The sequence below is a fragment of the Lissotriton helveticus genome, chromosome 4_1, assembly GCF_964261635.1.
Source record: "Lissotriton helveticus chromosome 4_1, aLisHel1.1, whole genome shotgun sequence".
Taxonomy (NCBI): Eukaryota; Metazoa; Chordata; class Amphibia; order Caudata; family Salamandridae; genus Lissotriton; species Lissotriton helveticus.
In genome coordinates this window covers 1,013,292,220-1,013,307,811 of record NC_136063.1, presented here as the reverse complement: position 1 = coordinate 1,013,307,811, position 15,592 = coordinate 1,013,292,220, and the positions used below count along the sequence as shown (strand labels likewise).

Sequence of the window (15,592 nt, the reverse complement as noted above, 5' to 3'; positions counted from 1 at the left end):
CAGACGACAGATTACTGCAAATATTGCTGGAAAGTATACAAATAAAAACTCAACATTAAACACAAAAGAGACTAAATGTAGTTAATAATAGACAGGGATGTTACTTGCAGGACACATTTGCTTTGTTCCAATAGGTATCAATAAGATTGGTTTAGTGGTAAGTACATACCAAGAGTACAAGTACCTTTAAACATTAAGTTACATGGTAACGAAATTAATACACAAACACAAATGAAACACTTAATTTCTCAGTTATAAATTTGAAGAAACGTACATAGATATCAAGTTGGAATACCTCAATGTTTAGTGACAGTCTCATTCCACATTGGAGGAAATTGCTACTTTGGACCACAGGTATTTAAATAACTGATACAATAGACATGTGAGTAGTATATTAACCATCTAGGCCGTACTTTTACCATCCTTTATAGTCCAAATATTTTTTAATGGTAAAGTTTAATAATAACAGAACTCCGCAATTGCCGGATTCTGTCACTGTGAAACAACTTGCCACAGACCTTTCATTAATCAGTTGTTTATTATGATAGTTACCAATCAGCTCAACGCTGTCTACTTAAAACTAACTCCTCTCGTTTACCTTTATAGACTAATATCTACAGTTTATATTAGAATGATTAGTATAAACATGGATGACTCCACAAATCAAGCAGGGAAAAGCCCAGGATAAACAAATCAGAATAGATGTGTATAAACCAAAAGGTATTCTAATAAGCACAATAGGAGTACAGATTTCCTTTTTGCAGAGTTTACAGATCATACGCTCAACATAAGTCAAAAGGCCTCTCCAGTACTAATGCAGTCATTGCAGATTCCTCATCATACAATTATTTTGTTTATTAATCCAAAACTTTTTAAATCCTTGTTCTAACAGGTTCCTTTCTGGTGACCTTCATGGAACCATACTTAAAGTATATAGAATAAAAGGATTGAAGTATCACTTTGGATAGCTGGCAAAGGGGATAATGTGGACTATGGCAGGTGACCCACAATCTGTCAGGATAGGAGAGGTCGTTTCGTTTGCAACCCTGGCCTCAGCGCTGATAATTATCTTTCGGCCATACAGAAACATCCGTCTTCAGAAAAGCTCCACAACAGCTCCTCTGAATGGACTAAAAGTTCAGAACGGTCGTACAGACTTTTGCTTTTATCCCCCCCCCCCCCACCAATGTGGGAGCTGGTCTTCAAAAAAAAATAAAAGAAAGAGTGACCCCAAAACCTTTAGTGTTCTCAGGGTGTGTTGTCATGCGGATTAGTTCCCAGTTTGTGGCCACCAGAGTTCCACAACAGTCCAACTGGGGCAAGTAGGCTTGGATTAGACCATGGCTCTAAATAGGATACAAGGTCTGATGCAAAAAGAGGCCCCAGACTCCTTCAGGTGCAATGGTTCCTGAAACATGACAGTTCACCCAACTTAAAGAGCAAGTGGACCATCAGTTTAGTTGACAGTACTCCACCACATTTGTGACATGGTACCTCACCCACAAAAATAAATTAGGCCCATAGACTTCACAATGATTTTACTTTAAAGAAGTTTATTTATTAAGAAAGTAAGACATAATACTCAGTAATACATATGTACAGAATATTACTGCTTAAATATCTGAGAAAGGGGGAGAGAAGAAAAGAAAGAAAATAGGGGGGAAGAAAGAAGGGAATTAGATAGGACCAAATTTTGACTATAACGTACATGACACCCAAGTCTATAAATCAATGAATTGGTTAAGAAACCATGAATTAAAAATTTATGGAGCAAGCAGTTACACCTGGAAAAGGGGGTCTAATGGAGTTACAGCAAATTAAACCAGAAAGAATACACAGCTGTTGAAATAACCACGGGCTTTTCTGACTTAAGTAAGGTAGTAACCTTAGGAGGGGAAGAAAGTTATTCCAGAGCTTAGCAGTATGATAAAAGCACAAACGCCCTCTGTGGTATGGTCTAATTTAAGGACCTGCTGAAGGGAGCTCTGAATTTCAGGGGCATGCAGGAGTGTAAATACACATTTTCCTAGACCTTTCCTGCCATGGCTTCAAAAGGCAGCTAGACAGCCTAGAATGTGCATCGGTCGAATGTGAAACCTATGCAACATGGGGAGTAAGGGTTTAAGTGGGGTTATATGCGATGGATTCAGAATAACTGAGCTGCTACATTCTGGACAATTCAGAGTTCGTTTAGATGGTAGGCGGGCAGCCCCACCTAGGTGTTTGAATAGTTAAGGTGCAACATCAGCACCAAGGCTGTAGTTTCTAGGGCAGATAAGGATCTTCAAGATAGCACATAATGTTGTAAAGCATTTGGAGAGTTGTATGAGAACCACACATGAATTTACAATGCATGCTTTTTACCACGCATCCATTACAATGTAATGACTTTACCAAGAAATTACCTTTACAATGCATGGAAAGTACAGATGGTAAACATATCTACATGGTTTAACCTTACCAAATGCCTATATATTTTTTTACAATTACAATTCTATTTTAGGGGGTAATCCATGAACCCTCCTTTTGTAGCCTTACAGCCCAAATCCCTAACCCACCCATTAACACACCCTTACTACCCTATACATACCTAAAACTACATCTATGCATACATGGAAGTCACCCCCAGGTTAGCTCTTGAACATCCCAGAGGCCAGGGTGCGGTATTTAAAGAGTTGGAGATGTATTAGTTTTGCATGTCCTGGTAGTGAGACTCAAATTAATTTCACTACTGCAAGAATACCTTTCCCATAGGAGAGCATTGGAATTAAATGATTACATGTAATGAGCTGTGGCTTCCATTGGGACAGTTTGTGTCTAAAGAATTGTAATTAAAAGCCCTCTTTAATGGTAGTCATTTTTAATTCGGAAAAGGCCACTTTTAAAGTTAACATTTACTTATGAACATTTGGTGAATGCAGCCAGTTCCTGGATCCCATGACTAGGTGACGTAGGTCTTTGTGTATTGCACTCAGATAGTGGGAGCAAAGGAAATCTACTTTTGCAGATGGGCTACTCGGTTCATTGGGAGGAGCTGCCACATTTGCACTGCCTGTGATCACAAATGACTGGTCAATCTATTGCGACTCCAGACAAGCTGGGGCTAGGACAGTGAGGAAGGGGACATCCAACACCTCAGGTGAATATGTGTAGAAGCTTCTCTAACTTCAAAGTAGGACTTGGGAATATATTTTGGACCTGAGAACCAAACTTTTCAGGGCACTTCTGGACCTGTGGATACTCTGCCCGGAAGAAGGTAGTCTGTTGCCCTTCTCACCTGGGTGAGAAATACTGACCCTGTATCTGTTGAACCCAGGACCACAGTTTGACTCCTAGGGCTAGTTGACTGGCCTCCTGACCAGAGGCTCAGGGCTAGAATGCTCACACAACTGTGAACCCAACACCTGCACTTCATCTATGATTCTACCCTGCCAAGTGGTGACACCCCAGTCCTAGACTCTTGGAAGCGGTCCTTGGTACTCTGCCAGCCTCAGTGGATTCAGCAGAGCCAACATCTCTGCTGTATGACAACCCCAAGCAGAACCAATGCAATGTCACTGCTGTGTGTAACTATTCTGTCAAAAATGTGCACATCAGAGCCTGTCGAATCATCAGCCCTACCGCTTGGTGAGAAGCGGTCTCAATACTTGTCTTCCCATAGCAGCTCGTCTGAACCCAGGCATGCCCCGACCTCCCCTATTGCGGGATGCATCCTTGACACCAGACTTTGGATCACAAGCCCTCAATGGAATTCTGGATGACCTTGCACCTCAGCATCTGAGATATATTTTTTACCAAGACCCTTGCAACACTCCATAAATCATGATTTAAGGTACTTTGTTCATTGGCCCCCACTGGGTCCCTGTATACAGGCCATGCCTCCAATGTAAATGTAGTTGAGCTTATATAGCGCACAGCTACCCGCAGTGGGTTTCCCGGCGCTTGCTTAGGGAACCCTTCCTGGTATTCCCCTGTGAGATAGCAGGGTATCCACAAGGTGAAAGTCAGGCATCCCGCCGCGAGGGGCCGTTGTGGAGATTAAGCAAGCTATTGCCCAGAGTCGCAGAGTGTGAACCCGTGAGTCGAGGAGGCACCGGGGCGAGAATTATCGAGTCCGTGGAATTTTTAGCCCAAGACCCCGCCGAGGCGGGGAATTGAACCCTGGTCCAGGACCGATCTCAGCTTCCGGGTCTGCTGCCTCTAACCCCTGAGCCACACTTCTCCAAGTTGTGGTGGGCCTGAACTTTTGAATTTGTCCCAGTCCAACCAGATATCCACAATTTGGCTTTTTATGGTGCTATTTAATAGCGCCAGTTGAAACGATTGGATTTTTTTTTAAAGTACTATTTTTATAATCTGGTTTGGGATCTATTGTGGTCTGTTTTTGATGTGTTACTAATTGAAGTGTTGCACACAAACTTCACACGCTCCCTTCGGGTTAAGCCTGGCTGCTCTGTGCCATCCTACTAGAGGGCCCAGCACAGGATAATTTGGGGTTTGCTTGTGACTTTACTCGAGAAGAAATGTGGTTGGTGCTGGAGTAGGTTCAGTTCACCCCCTCAACTAGTAATCCAATTTCCCACACATACCTTTTATTGTAGATTTACAGTTCAGGAATCTACAAGTACCCAGGTGCTGGGGCCAAATGACCAATTAAAACTAGTCAAAATAAATTAGGAAATTGCTTTAGGTGAGTCCATTTAAAAAGGTACAAGTGCCTTTGATAAAATAGCTATAGATTTAACACCAATAGGGTGGCATTAGAGCTCTTTAGAGAAAATCTTGTTAATGAAAATAATTAAGCATCTAAAAGTATGCATCTAGGACCTATGTAGAGATTAAATGCCAGTTGATCAAGCAGTATTCATATCCGATGTGAATTTGGCACTTTACAACGGATGCATTACAGCGCATGCCATTAACAATGCAAGTTGTTACAACAACCTGCTGTGGGGGGGTGGGATGTTGGAATAGTATGGTTTACTATTGCAACTCAAGTCTGTAACAGTAGGGAAGGTGTTGGATTTTAAATCCAACACCTTCTGCCCTCTTCGGAAAGTCGTAACGACGTGCGGTGTAATGGTTTGCGATGAAACAGCATGGTCATAACTGCTTTGTAGTGGCAAGCAATGTAACGATGTTTACCTTCCAATGTGAAAGCAGAAATCGATTTTATCGAAAAAGGATTTGATAAACTCATTAGGACGTTATTTATATATTGAATCCGGTTGTACCAATTCGAAAATGATTGCAACTGTATGGACTTGAGAACTCAACCTTACACATGATAAGGGATTCCCTTCAAAACAGCCCCCCCCCCCAAAAAAAAAAACCACAAATCCTGACGAGTCACCAAATGCATGGCAGCAGTTCGGATGTTCAGACAAACTGAGACATGGGTTTGTAAGACAGAGGCATGGGGGTCTGTTTTTGGTGTGAGGTTTACAAGACATTTTCCTGAACAAACATGTCTGCCGACATATCTTCTAGGCTCAATCACCTTGCTTGAATAGCATGTCAAATTCAAACTGGAGCCTATACCAGAAGCTCCCCAGTGCCAAAATGTATCCGAGGGGAACCACAGGACCCAGTTCCCTACACATACGGTGCTGGATGTGGCGCTCTGTTTACAGAGCCGTATACTATTAAGACTTAAAATGACTATTTGAACAGATCAGAACTTGCTACTATTAACCGTAATGTGCACAAGCGATTGGACCCCATCTGGAAACAGGGATTGTTCATTCAATTGAGAATCTGGAGACCGGTTTGAAATGGTTTCAGGAATAAACTAGTACAGTAGATGCAATTACCAGTTCACTATAGATTCTCCAGATTCAGGTGTATGAGCAGACTTACTTTAATTGTGGGGTGCATATAGAATCTCAAACCCCATTGAAGTAATTAGATTGGCCTCCCTTGCCCTTTCAGTGTCAGGAAAAACAACAATTGGATGGAATTCTGAATTAACATTCACCCCCAGTCACAGATCTGGGTTAAAGCCATTTTTTGCACGCCAGGCCATTACAGTTTAGACGTAGATGCAGCATGTCTTGCATGGGTAAGGTACCTGTGATTCAAAGAGCTCCTTCAAACAAGAGTTAAGGATAGCATCCTGAATTAGAGGTCATTAAGAGACAGTAATGGATTCACAAGTGTCTGTAGGCGATACCTGCTTTCGAATGCTTCTGCGAAGCATGTGCGAGTGCCAGTTTAAGTTTATATTTTGTATGCAAATGCAAAATAGGAAAATCCAATGGCACATTTCCTAGTAGGCCTCTTTCCAGCCTGGAATATTGGCGGGGTGAACCAGGTATAGTGCTGCAAACATTGATATTTAAGTAAACACTAGTCAAAGTCAAAATGTATACACTGAGAACTTGCACTCCTTTGCAATCAATTAGAAGGCGGGAAAGGACATGGAAAATTAATGGACTCAACATATGTAGCCTTGTATTGCTCCATTTCCCACGCTCGAGTATAAAAGCAAAAAAACACTACAGGATATAGCCCCCTTATCAACCACGTGAAAAGCTCACATGCCCAAGAGACGTTACTGAAAAGACAAATAAACTAGAAAAAGGTCACTTCTTTTTTATTGAATGGAGAAAAATTGGTTTAGATCATGATTCACATTCCTCCAATAGCATACTCAGAAATGCTAAAAATATGGCAAACTCTTTGAAGGAAACCTTCTTGTCACCATCCAGGTCCATCATTTTCATCACCTCTTTTGCCATGTCCTCGTCTTTCCCAGAGGCCTGTAGGATGAAGCAATAAACAGGAAAAAGTTTAATGAAATTAAGTACAATATGTTCAGAACATTCTACTTTTTCACTGTGTATGAACTTTGGAGAAGCTTCCCTCCCAAAAACTCCCTCAATTATCTCCATTAGTCTGGAGAGAGATTTGTCATGCTCAGTACAATCGCTAAACACGGTTCAGACCATTTTCCAGATATTACTTTTGACTAGATGGGCTAGCCAACAAGAGACTTCCATTAGTACTGGTTGCTCAAATCCTATACCATGGCCGGCTCTGTAGCAGGTGAGGCGCACACAGCCTTTAAGTGTTAGTACTAAGGCTTTTTAACAAACAAAACCCTTCACAGGGCAGCAGTCCAGCTTCTGGTCTCCTAGAATGCAGTCACCCTAAAGCACCACCCTTGGGGTTGCAGCATCTGCCACATGCTGCATTAAGGAAGAACCCTCAACCGAAAGACCGGGGCAGAGAGGGACTTAATGTACATGTTCATTCTCTAAAGAGAGAAAGTTGCAGAGACAGCATGAAGGTCAGAAAATTCTATAGTACAGAAATTGCTCATTACGCATGCTTTTTCTGCAACACCTTACACCATCCATGATGTCCCATGACGTTCAAGCAATGGCCCTCAGCCTAAAACACTGGATGAGGCTTACAATCCATAGTACACCTACCTAGAGCCACTAAAGTCTACATCCAGTCAGTCCTTCTGCCCTCAATTTGTAGACACGTGGATTGAACCAAAAGTCACATTTGTGTTTAGAATGTCACCCTTCCTTTCAGAGATGGACTAAATATTGCACTAGGAAAATTTAGTGTTGTGGCCACTGCATGTAATCCAAGAGCTAAAAGGATACCAGGAGTTTTGGATTTCAGATATTGAAACAAACACTAGCGAAATAGGTTAATGGTCATCCTGCCTTCTAATATTTAATCAGAACAGCCCAACAGCCACTGCCCTCCTCAGACATAAGCTATAAGAAAAAGAAAAGGCAGAGGAATAAAATGAGACCTTCCGTTTTGTTTGCATTTCAGACAAAACAGTCTACTAGTGGTAAACATTTGCTCAGCCATTAGATTTGTATGCAGCTAAGTTGGTCAGGTACTAGGCCAGGTCCTATACCTCAATCAAGGTAGTTTTTTGTAAGTTGGCGATCTTTACCCATCAGCATTCATAAAAGTAGGTCCTTTCAGAAGGCTCCAACTAATTTATATTTTCCCCTTAATTTGTAGTGGAAAAGTGATTACCGCCATGCGGCTAGATGACCCAATACTACCCATTTTTTCCAGCAAGACTACTGGAGGATGTCATTTGGGTGACCGCGCTCACAGTCACTGTATAATTTTACATTTAATAAGTGTAATCAAGACACATCCAGACTTCTTCAAAAAGCTAGTACATTCTTGGTCACAGGCTCTCCCTGCCACATACATTTTTAATCCTGAAACGCGGTTAAAATACGTACACCACTCTAGACAGTCAAACTACACCAAAGTGCAGCTTATCCGAAACAAGCAAGTTAGACTGAATAGTGTCCAGATACCATGGCAGAAAGTTCTCTGCCTTCAAGGCTCAGGTGTTAGCATTCTAGAATTGTATTTTAAACATCACATCAGTGGTGTCCAGCATGGCAGTGGCACGGGTCACAATAAAATATTTTTTAAATTAAAAAAACCTTCCCGCCTGGTCCGGAGTCTTTGCTCTCATCTTCCAGAACAGGAAGCACTTGGCACACAGGCTCTCCTGACCAATCAATGCAGCATTGTGATTGGTCTGAGTGCCGAGCCTGCATGGAGACATGGGAAAGTGCCCATGACTGTTTTGGGTGGCCTGACCAAGCACTCACTGCACGCTTGCAAGGATTGTACCAATCCTCCCATGCTCTTCAGCTGGGAAACAGTGAACGTGGTGTTTACATCGCACAACCTTTACCCGCAGCCATTACATCGCAGGTCATTACTACGCCTTGCGCTGGATGGCGCTCTTAGTTAAGGAATAGTGTGATTTTCTATTCCAACACATTCCCCACTGTTACAAGGGCTGGAGTTCGAATAGAAAATATTAATACTCAATCTAGTTCCCTCCAACGCAAGTCCTTTTGACGACTTTCGTTGTAAAAACAGCAATGTAAAGTACCGCGATCAAAATGATTGCGTTGTACTGTCCTACATCCTCTTCAGCCAGACCCCCTCAGCAAGCTGCTGCAGCAGGAGGACTATCACATTACTTTATATTATTTTTTCATTTCCTGGTTGAAGGCAGTGAGAAGACACTCCACTGCCTTAGTGGAGGAGCCGCCACTGCTTAGCTCAATCTTCAGTCTTACTAGTAGGGTGAAGAGCACATGTGCTTTCCAGCTACTCCTATTGAGATAATCTTGAAGATTCCCATTTAGGCAGCTCTGCGTGCCTTCTGTAAGAGCAAAATATTACATCTAGTGGAGACCACGCTCATCCTGCACAGATTAATTTTAGTGAAGCAACAAGAGATTGTGAGATGCTATTCATAAAAATAAAAAAAGGTTGGAATATTGCAAAATGTTGCGTTACTGGTGGAAGAAGTGACTTCACTGCTAGTGTCTCTGTAGTGCTTATCCTGTACTTGGTTCTAAAACAATCAAACCTCAAAGTTTTATACAATCCATCTCTATGGAGTGTAAAGAACCAATAAAAGATATCCAAACTAAACTGGCATGACATTATCAAGCCAGCACCCAAACAGAGTCCTGAAAAGTAACTCAGAAAGCACCTGCTAGGCTGCAAATTGCAAGCAGTCTTGTGAAGGTCCAGGCATACATTTGGCTAATAAGCCCTACAATAAATGAGAGAATACATAACTATTACCTGGGCAATATGGACCTATAATACCATCAAGGAGTTCTGGTGATATTTACAAAAGATAAGGCTGAAGGTAGAGTTTTATCAATTATTACCCGAACTACTGTGAAAAGCTTTTTTGTTTTAATTCATGTTTGACTGACACTGCTGGCAAGTCTTAATGTTTTGGGAAATGTGGGTTTTGTTTGGGGATAATAAAATATTTGCAACAGTCTTATAAATCAGATTTTTAAATGCAAACAGTTGTAGGGCAATTAAACATGCAATTTAAAACGGGGTTCTTTCGTTGTACAGTGACGAGTTTACCAAGACATAAAAAAGAAAAGTAATGTGGGACAAGACATTTTTGCAGTCGGGGGCGTTTGTTTTTCATAGTTTAACACAAGGAAGGAGGCGTTTGTTTCATAGTTTAACACACAAGGAAGGATTTAATTGGTAAAGGTTTGCATCAAGGATGGGACTGCAAGGGGGAGCTTGCATGGTATAGTAATCAATATTCTAAGAACTGCACAGATTATGAAATCATTACAATACACCTGCTACTAACATTTGCTTTGGAAAGTTAAATATTGTGCAAATGAATTAAGCACTTAATTATGGGAAATAATTATCAAGACCGTTTCTGCAAGTTACGTTCTTTGAAACCACTGGCAAACATTCAAGAGGTATATATTTAAAAATGAACCGATGGTCGGTTGTACTCACAGATAGACTTGGGAACTCTTCCTTAATAAGCTTGGTCAACTCGTCCTGGTTCAGCTCTCCAGTCTTCCCATCAGCCCCTGAGTATTTCTTGAATGTCTGGATCATAGCCTCACACAGCTCTTCCAGAGGCATCTTTACTGTTAGATCTGTAAAGAGAGTACACAGAAACCCTCAGGCTGGTTCAAAGATATTCCAGCTTCAAAAAGGACGAAGAGTCCCTCACTCTCTAGCAGGCCGAAACCCCAGGCCAAAAGGTTCCAAATTATCTATAGGCTTCCCCAGCCCCTCTGTACTGTTTATCCAAGCCAGACAGGAGCTCTGTGGTACCGCTCTGGATGGTTCAAATTAGGATTACTCTTTGCCCTTACTGGCCGGTGTCAACCGCATCCCTTTCATTTGGGTCACCCTATAGTTTTTATCTGGTTTGAGGCTTCTCAAAAGTAGCCAAAAGGCAGCATATTGGCACTACACAAAGTACAAATGAACATTCTTAACCCAATCTCATGCACTCCGGCCAGCTCGAATAGTGCCTTCTCTGTGCTGTCTTGCTCTCCCATAGTTCTGTTTTACTCTAAGGCCTTCAACCATTCTTCATGTTCTCCACTAGAATGTGGACACATCAACTCCGGGTCAGAGGTCAGTGTACAAGCGGCAAGACTCCACCTTACCCCGTTCAAGTTAGACCAGACGGGTGGCAGTTATTGGAGCTACAGCAGCTTTGAAGGAAGGTATGCAAGACAGATCTGGGCCCTTTCACCCTGATGGGGCTAAAGCTTGGCATTTGGAGTGGTTGCTATAGAGACTGCAGTACTCACCTTCACTTCGTGTTTTGATAGTCACAGTAAGGAGAGTAGGCACTGATCGGTGTGTCCAGTGCAGTCAAAATGCTGTTCAGCAAGTTATGAAGTAGTCAATGCCAAATTTGAGCCAGTGGGGCCCACCAGCAGGGCTGGGGTGAACATACCGGGGGTTTGACTGGAAGTACGGGCTGGTTTTGTTCTTGGGTGCCGGTTTATCCCTTAGGGGAGGGGGTGGTGGGGAGTGAAGGAAACTGTTTTAAGCTTCAAAGCACCCACTGCAGAGCTCCTTTTATGCCTGGCAGTTCTCAGCAACATGAATTGTCAATCTCTGGTGAAATATATCCCTGCTGGGCAGGGATCGGAGTTTAGTCTAGTGCCAGTTTTGACTAATTTAAAGTATCGCAAAAAACATGTACCATGCAGATCACAGCACTTTGTGGATAGCTCAGTGAGTTACTGCTTTTGTAAGAGTTACTTGCAGTTCTTAAGTTACAATCGTAACTAGCACAGTGACCTAAGAACTGACAAAGGGCTGCATGATACTGGTTAGAATGTTTGTGCTTCTCCAGAAGAAGCACTTAAAAAATACCTACCAGTGTGGATGACATTAAAATCCTACACATTGTAGTCACCTTTGTCTTATGTAAGATTTTCTATACACCTATTAACTCCTATCTCTCCAATTTTCTCTGCATATGTGCACAATGTAAAGTGCGCCAACACCCTACACTGGTAGGGAAGGTGCTATAAACCAAATTAAGTACATGAGAGGGGAACTATGGAGAGATGAGGAGCACTTTTGTAGAGTGACAGTGAGGAAGTGGGTGGAGTAGGAGACCATTAGGGAGTCCCCAACAATTTGGTCTCACTGAGCACCACCAGCGCAGCTTATTGGGGTGGAGGATACCAACATCCATTTAAATGATCCTTCCTTTTGCAGCTTAAGAGTTTGTGAGCACTTACGTTTTATTTAAATTCATGCTAGACATTTTATTTTTTGTGTTAACCATTAGAATGTCTGTGGGTAAGACATTGTAATGGTCTTACCCACAGGGGAGACTCAGACCAGTGCCACCCTGCAACTTCTCAGAAGTGACTGTAGCCCTTTTTTGTAAGAAATATTGTCTCGCAAGTGAGACGCATGTGCTAGCCCAAAAAGAAAAGGGAAGGTAAATTTAAGAATAGTGACAAAAAATGAACAAAAAAACAAAAACAAAAAAACGTGCTAAAGCGGCGAGCTGTGCTTGGTGGTAGATTAAAGACATTAGGTAAAAATCAAGACTAGACCGCCTTTGTTTTTGGCAACCCTGACATTAGGCAGAGGAGTTCGGAGAAAAACTGTGCCCCCACGACCTATTCTTTTAAGAATGAAGCACAGAGTCCTCAGCTCAGCGTCGTTCACTTTGTGACGCAGATACCTGAAGAAAACATGTGGTTTAAAGATAGTTTTGCTGTTCGCCAAATACACTACAGAAGGGAGTTCAACCTATGGCTTTTCCAAGCAGCTACAGAAGGGAGTTCAACCTATGGCTTTTCCAAGCAGCCCATGTGACAGTCCAGGTTTTTCCTCTTTGAATTCTGAGGCAAGTAGATGTGTTACTTCAGTCATTAAACCCAGTTTACAGTACAAAAATGCTAATTTGATTGGAGCACCTCATGCATGCACCTGGGGAATATAGCAATATTGGATGGATGAGTATATTAGCTTTATTCAATTACGGACTTAGGAGACCTTAAATTGCATCCATGCAAAACTGCCAAGTGGTCAACTTTAGTTGTATTGTAAGCTACACCCAGTCAGGTTAATTTCATAGCAGTCACGCTTTCTGGTACACGCATAATCAGCTGCCCCAACTCAGGTGGTTTGCACTCTGGGACTTGTAAACCTGCTTTTCTCCTTCTCTAGAGGAAATGCAACACCACAAGCCACAGAATACAAAGGGGACAGGACTTTTAGGGTCCAGTCAAACAGATCAGGGGGCGTTCCAATTCAGCCAATCTTAAGATCTCTCACATTATTCGGGTCAATGCACGAGTAGCGCGTGCAGGCCTGGCATTATGAAGCTTACGAAGTTTGTCACAGCCCCAGAGAATATATACGCCAGAGTTCCACAATGTAGAAGTAGTAAGTGGACTAGACAGCATACGATACAGCTTGGACGTCGAAAATGCAAAAGCTCTCCATTCGGTCCATACTGGTTTATATTACGTCACAACTACAAGCCCCAGAATGCTCTAAGACACCACAACGGGCTGATGCACAGGAGACACGTAGTAACTTCCCAAGCATGGCCAGTCTCTCACTGGCGTCAATCAGCGCTTGGTCTGTACATATATAAACGTCTTTTCATTTAATTTGAATGCAAACGTTTACCTGCCTATCTCCATACCACTCTAGTCCTCCCAAGGAAAGCTGCGACAATTCACAGAAGGACAGAGTCTCCCACACCAGGCTCGTCTTCGCATTCTGGAGGACTGCAGCTATGTGTGTCTCACAAAACCAGGACCACAGCCCCCAAAAGGCAAAGAGACGAGCCCAGGAGCAACTGATCACCCAAAGGCCCGGGACACTCGACAGTTAAGAGACAATTCCTGGGTAGTGCGTTCTGAAAACTTAATTTTATCGTTAAAGCACTCGGTAAGGCACCAGAGAATCGCATTGTAGTAGCCCATAACAAACCATAAAACACCATAGCGTGGGGAATCAAGTTATCACCCAACAAACCGCGGCGAATCACGCAGTTGTACCCCAGAACCGAGCACAGGGAAAAGAGCAGTTGTCACCCAGAACAGACCACAAACACCCCGTATGCCAACCAGCACCTTACCGCACGCGTCAAATGATAACCAGCGAGAGTAAGACCTGGAGAAGGAAGCTTAGTAGACTTGCGCTCTCATAGGCCTTTTTAAAGGCCCTCCAGCCCCACCCCTTTACTCCAGGTGCGGGCCACACACGGGCTGCATCAAACACACGGTCGGGCTCACTTAAAGGGTAGTCAGACAGCGCACGAGGGGCTTATCTGACAGGTCAGTGTGTGGTCCGTTTTTAGGGCGGTTATTGGTCTGTATAGTGATCTGCTGTGCCTGTTTTTTCCTGTTCACTTCCCACACATTGTCCGCAGCAACATCAAATCCATGCAGTATTCCCTACATTGCAAAACACTTACACAGCGTGTCTTTTTGCCCCAATTTGCACATAAAGGCCACTACCTAGTTCTCAAATGTGGGGCACTTATTTATTTATTGATGCGTTTTTATATAGCGCAGACTTTACCCGAAGGCGTCAGAGCGCTTCACAAAGGAACAGAAAATTACAAATGAACAAATTACAAAAGCAGACGATAAGTTACATGAAGTAAAAGTGACAATTGTGAGCAAACAAAATACATGAGGTAGCAAACAGTGCAACGCAGGAGGAGAGAGTGACAAGAGTGCAGGTTACAAGAGAAAACAAAGTACATTTAGAGGTAATATACTGCAATATATGCTAGACACTGAGGCACAAGAACAAACGTTACGTAGGCAATAGTAGCACTTGTGCAAGTATCAAAAGCAAACAAAATGTGAGAGGTAGCAAACAGTGACTTACACGAGAAAAGTGGCGTGTGCATGTTACAAAAGAGAACCAATCACAGATACAAGGATAATACTGCAATAAATGGCAGACACTCCAACCACACAAACGCACTGGGAAGGCACTTCCATAGTCATGGAGAATGGAGTTTTCAGTGATGGGATATTTTGGTGCCCCCACCTATTTTATATCTCAGTCCCATTCTGTTCAACCTCATCGAGTTTGAAGCTTTTCAAAGCCCTGCTTGACGCCTACTCAGAGCAAACACCAGATTTTCAGCTTTTGTTTTTCCAGAAAAGACTTTCATGTCACTAAACTCCACAAATAAGGATAGTTTTTTTCCTCTGGGGTTTTAGACGTACCCAGATTCTCATAGAAACCACAGCCCCTGGAGGCATCGCTTTCATCGACTTTTTCTCCCTGTGTTTGTCTCATGAGTATCCATGTTGTGTTTGTCATCCCTCACATGGACACAAGCAGGAGGATTTCCAGGGCTCTCCAGGTCCCGTTTCCATGTGTAACTCACCTACTTCATGTTTCTACTGTGCATTGTGGGATTTGTAGTCCCCTTTATCCAGTGGTAGAAGTGGGCGGGATCGGAAGGGCACGGCGTGCTCCTACTTTTTAAATTCAACACAGTCCGTTCCCCTACTTCTTTACCTAAGAAATGCGTCCCAGGACGGCAGGAATGGTCCGAATTTCAAAAAAATTACTTGATCGTCCAGCCCTGTTTGTTGCACATTAAGGAAGGCGTCTGCAGTTGCCACAATCGCCTCCCCCTTCCCCTCTGTGTCTGAAGGCAGGGGCCTGCAAAGCAACACAGTAGGAGCAATCAATCAATCACCACGCGAAAACGGCTACCTTTGGTGGCCCTGCTGCTAGAGTGCGATTTACACCTCATTTAGTGAGGAGG

General features: G+C 42.8%; 1 protein-coding gene across 1 annotated transcript; it reads right to left on the bottom strand.

The window, feature by feature from the left end:
• Positions 1–6,593: 6,593 nt before the first annotated feature.
• LOC144827407 (protein S100-A4-like) lies at positions 6,594–13,966 on the bottom strand. Its single transcript, XM_078685730.1, has 3 exons — positions 13,934–13,966; positions 10,306–10,451; positions 6,594–6,761 (listed from the first exon to the last, which is right to left on the bottom strand). Exons 2-3 carry the CDS (start codon positions 10,435–10,437, stop codon positions 6,624–6,626), a joined length of 270 nt encoding a protein of 89 aa, XP_078541856.1. The 5' UTR covers positions 10,438–10,451; positions 13,934–13,966; the 3' UTR covers positions 6,594–6,623.
• Positions 13,967–15,592: the final 1,626 nt, after the last annotated feature.